This window comes from Limanda limanda, chromosome 4, assembly GCF_963576545.1.
Source record: "Limanda limanda chromosome 4, fLimLim1.1, whole genome shotgun sequence".
Classification (NCBI taxonomy): Eukaryota; Metazoa; Chordata; class Actinopteri; order Pleuronectiformes; family Pleuronectidae; genus Limanda; species Limanda limanda.
Genome location: NC_083639.1, coordinates 31473184 through 31477667, shown reverse-complemented (window position 1 = coordinate 31477667; position 4484 = coordinate 31473184). Strand labels below are relative to the sequence as shown.

At 46.1% G+C, this 4484-nt stretch overlaps 1 protein-coding gene across 1 annotated transcript; it reads right to left on the bottom strand.

Moving 5' to 3' along the window:
- Nucleotides 1-2744: 2744 nt before the first annotated feature.
- LOC133000541 (protein NLRC3-like) lies at nt 2745-4484 on the bottom strand (the record flags this gene model as incomplete). The annotated part of the gene is made up of 1 exon (XM_061070488.1): nt 2745-4484. A coding segment is annotated over one exon (1740 nt), but the record flags the coding sequence as incomplete, so codon positions are not given.

The following is a 4484-nucleotide window of genomic DNA, read 5'->3' as shown; positions in this document are numbered from 1 at the left end:
ACTGTCTCTGAGGACACACACTGTCTCACTGTCTCTGAGGACACACACGACCCTGAGGACACACACTGTCTCACTGTCTCTGAGGACACACACTGTCTCACTGACTCTGAGGACACACACTGTCTCACTGACTCTGAGGACACACACTGTCTCACTGTCTCTGAGGACACACACATGGACCTGTCTCCAGGAAGCTGACTGAGGTCCTCTGGTGTTTTGGGGACAGGATGAGTCTGGAGACATTGAGATGTTCTGGGTGAGTTAGAGATCAACTGAACCAACCAGACGTGGATTTAAACTTCCCTTATCCGTCCCTTTAAGGAGAGTGTGCACCACACAACAGTGTAGAGTCACTGTGGTCAGTGGGCGGAGCTTTGATACGGGTTGATCTCCAACTTAACCTGGAGCAGGTTAGCCGTTCATCAGAAGTTACCATGGTGATTTACCTCGTTAAGAAGTGGATGAGCTTCGTAGGACTGAAAAAACTAAACTTGAAGTTCACCTGATAACCACAAATCCTGCTTGGTAGCACAGACCCTGGATCTGTGATACTGACTGTGTTTAGTAAAATACTGATGAAAGCAGCGTGGACTGACTCCACCCATCTACTGACCTCACAGTCTCCAGTCGACAGGTTGGACTCTGCTGTAGATCAAGCAGCTCCTTCACTGCTGAGTCCTTCAGGTGGTTGTCACTCAGATCCAGTTCTCTCAGATGAGAGGGGTTTGACCTCAGAGCTGAAGCCAGACAAGAACAGCTGATCTCTGACAGACTGCAGCTCTCCAACCTGGATAAAGAAATATGAATATTAGAATGTGTCCTCCTGTTGTTGTGGATCGTCATCATGTCAACACAGACTCTCAACATGCTGCTGACCTCAGTCCAGTCTGTGACCTGAAGATAAATATCAGATCAGACATGTTGGACCATTGTTTCATTCATCAGCTTCTTCTCTGTGTGTTGGTCACTGAGCAGGTTTGTGTAATTAAACACTGTTTAAAGTAGGGACGGCTCCTGATGTCACTTCCTGTTTGTTTCTATACTTTTCAACTGTCCAACATGTTTCAATAAGAATGTGTCTTATTTTGAAAACCTGAGGAGGACGAGTGCTCGGCCTCAGTCCACATGTTATTTACTGACACTTCCTCAGTGATCAGGAGCAGGTGAGTGCTGGTGAATGGAGTTGATGAGGTGGACGTGACTGACAGGCTGGGTGAGGGACAGATGACTGAGGGACAGTGAGCAGAGCTGGACTGAGACAAGTTAAATAAATAATGACCCAATAAGAAAGAAAGTCTGAAAAGTGAAGAAGGATTTAAGGACCTCAGAGTCTCCAGTCGACAGTTTGGACTCTCCAGTCCAGAACACAGCAGCTTCACTCCTGAATCCTGCAGGTTGTTGAGACTCAGATCCAGTTCTCTCAGATGTGAGGGGTCTGACTTCAGAGCTGAGGCCACGACTTCACAGTGAGTCTCTGAGAGTCGACAACCACTGAGTCTGTAATTAAAGAAAATATCAAATCTGTGAGAATTATATCAGGAAACACAACAAAACATGATCATGTGACCCTCACCCTGGTAAATACCCTTTTTGCCTCATGAACATGTTAAAAACTCCTCAAGAGAATCCTTTCAGATTTGGGTCAGGCGTTCATTCAGACTGACAGAGGAACTTGTTAGTTTCAGGTGGTCAAAGGTCAAAGGTCAAGGTCACAGACCATGTGTCTGGCTTCTTGAACCGGATGTCTCAAGTCTGTCTTTAGAGGATTTCTTCACATTTTGACCAGTTGGACTCAAAGATAAACTGATTGGATTTAAGTGGTCAGAGGTCAAAGGTCACAGTGACCTCATGTTATTGTGAGGTCAACATGTCAGGAACCTGGAGGGACGGACACTGCACTGGTTGGTGGTGGAGGACAAACGCAGGGTGGGAACTCTAGTTTGACTAGAAAGAAGAATAAACTATATTTCCTGATTCATCAGTTTAAAGGAACCGTCAGTGATTCTCATCCAAAACATATATAACAGTCAACTGAATAAATGGATCTGTAGTGTTTGTTAGGATAGTCAATCATAAACATTTAGTAAACATGAAATCTCGTCACATTTCAATCCTCCGTTCTCAGACTTTTGCCTTATGTTACTTTACTATCGTCAAATGAGGTTTGTTTGGAGTATCAGGCTAAAAGTACATGATTTAACATATATTCAGGTATTTTTAGTTTATAGCTTTAGTATAATACAAACCTTAAAATTACCATCTTAGTTTTCTAACCCCTACATTGAGGCAATGGTTACTGCATTAGAAACTGACCAAAAACTTCACTAGACTGTTTTATTTGCAGAAACTTAAATTTTTGAAATACAGGTTTCAACCTCAAGTTATTATTTTTCTCTCATTTCATCTTCACAAAAATGTAACAAACTGACATATGACGGAAAATGTATGGTTTCATTCTGTAGAGTACTGGTATTTATTTGAGTTCACAGGACTACTTTCATAAGAAAGGTGATCACACAAGAAACCTCAGAAAGGTTGAAGTTACTTGAAAAAAATATCTAAAAAAATCCTCTCAGGTCATGTCTTTGTGTTTGTGGAGGAAGCTGGAGAACCCAGAGAAAACCCTGCAGACACCAGGAGAACCTCCTCCTCACAAAGAGGCTGCACTACAGAGTGTATTTGAAGAACGACTCATCTCCACTGATTGAACATGTTATTGATCATGTCTGGACTCACCGAGCCTTCCTGCAGTTCCTCACAGCTGGGATCAGTCTCTGTCGACCCTGGTCTGATGTGTTGAACTTCTCCAAGTCCAACTCATCCAGAACCTCCTCTGACATCTGCAGCATGTAGGCCAGAGCTGAGCAGTGGATCTCAGAGAGTTTCTCCTTTGATCTGTTCTCTGACGTCAGGAACTGTTTCATCTGCTGATGAACTGAGTGGTCGTTCATCTCAGTCAGACAGTGGAAGATGTTGATGCTTCTGTCAGGAGAAATGTAACTACTCTCCATCTTCTTCAGCTTGTTGATGACACTCTGGATGATCTCTGGATTGTTCTCTGTTCGACCCAGCAGGCCTCCTAAGACTCTCTGGTTGGACTCCAGACTGAGGCCGTGAAGGAAGCGGACAAACAGGTCCAGATGACCATTTGTACTGGTGAGGGATTTCTTCATGGTAAGCTTCAGGAGGTCATCCAGGGAGTAGGTACTGTCTGTGTCCCCATATGTTCCCAAGAAGTTGTTGAGTTCTTCTGTGTTCCTCTTGGTGTAACAGTGGAACATGTAGACTGCAGCCAGAAACTCCTGAACGCTCAGATGAACAAAGCAGTAGACTGATTTTTGGAAGATCACACACTCTCTTCTGAAGATCTCAGTACAAACTCCTGAGTACACCGAGGCCTCTGTGACATTAAGACCACACCGCTCCAGGTCTTCTTGGTAGAACATGATGTTTCCTTCCTCCAGATGTTTAAGTGCCAGCCGCCCCAGCTTCAGGAGAACGTCCCTGTCAGCCTCCGTCAGCTGCTGTGGAGTCGTCTCATGTCCCTCACCATACTTGGTGTTCTTCCTCTTTGTCTGAACCAGCAGGAAGTGTGAGTACAGGTCAGTCAGGGTCTTGGGCAGCTCTCCTCTCTGGTCTGTGGTCAACATGTGCTCCAGAACTGTAGCACTGATCCAGCAGAAGACTGGGATCTGACACATGATGTGGAGGCTCCTGGACGTCTTGATGTGTGAGATGATTCTGCTGCACAGCTCTTCATCACTGAATCTCCTCCTGAAGTACTCCTCCTTCTGGGTGTCAGTGAAGCCTCGTACTTCTGTGACCCTGTCAACACATGCAGGAGGGATCTGATTGGCCGCCGCAGGTCTGGAGGTTATCCAGACGAGAGCCGAGGGAAGCAGATTCCCCCGGATGAGGTTTGTCAGCAGCACGTTAACTGATGACCTCTGTGTGACCTCAGACACAAGCTCCCTGTGGTTGAAGTCCAGAGAAGGTCTGCTTTCATCCAGGCCGTCAAAGATGAACAAAGGTTTACAGACAGCGAGCGTCTCTGCCGTGAGCTTCTGTAACGCTGGATGGAAAACACGGAGCAGCGTGAGGAGACTGTGCTGCTGGTCCTTCACCAGGTTCAGCTCCCTGAACGAAAGCACAGTCAGCAGACCCACATCCTGGTTCTCTAAACCCTCTGCCCAGTCCAGAGTGAACTTCTGCACCGAGAAGGTTTTTCCAACGCCAGCGACGCCGTTGGTCAGGACGACTCTGATGCTGCTCTGCTGGTCAGTGGAGGCTTTAAAGATGTCGTGGCACCTGATGGGAGTGTCGTGGAGGATCTTCTTCTTGGAAGCCGTCTCAAGCTGCCTCACCTCATGTTGAGTATTAACCTCTTCACTCTGTCCCTCTGTGATGTAGAGCTCAGTGTAGATCCTGTTTAGGAGGGTTCTACTTCCTGTTTCATCACTTCCTTCAGTCACATGTTCACATCT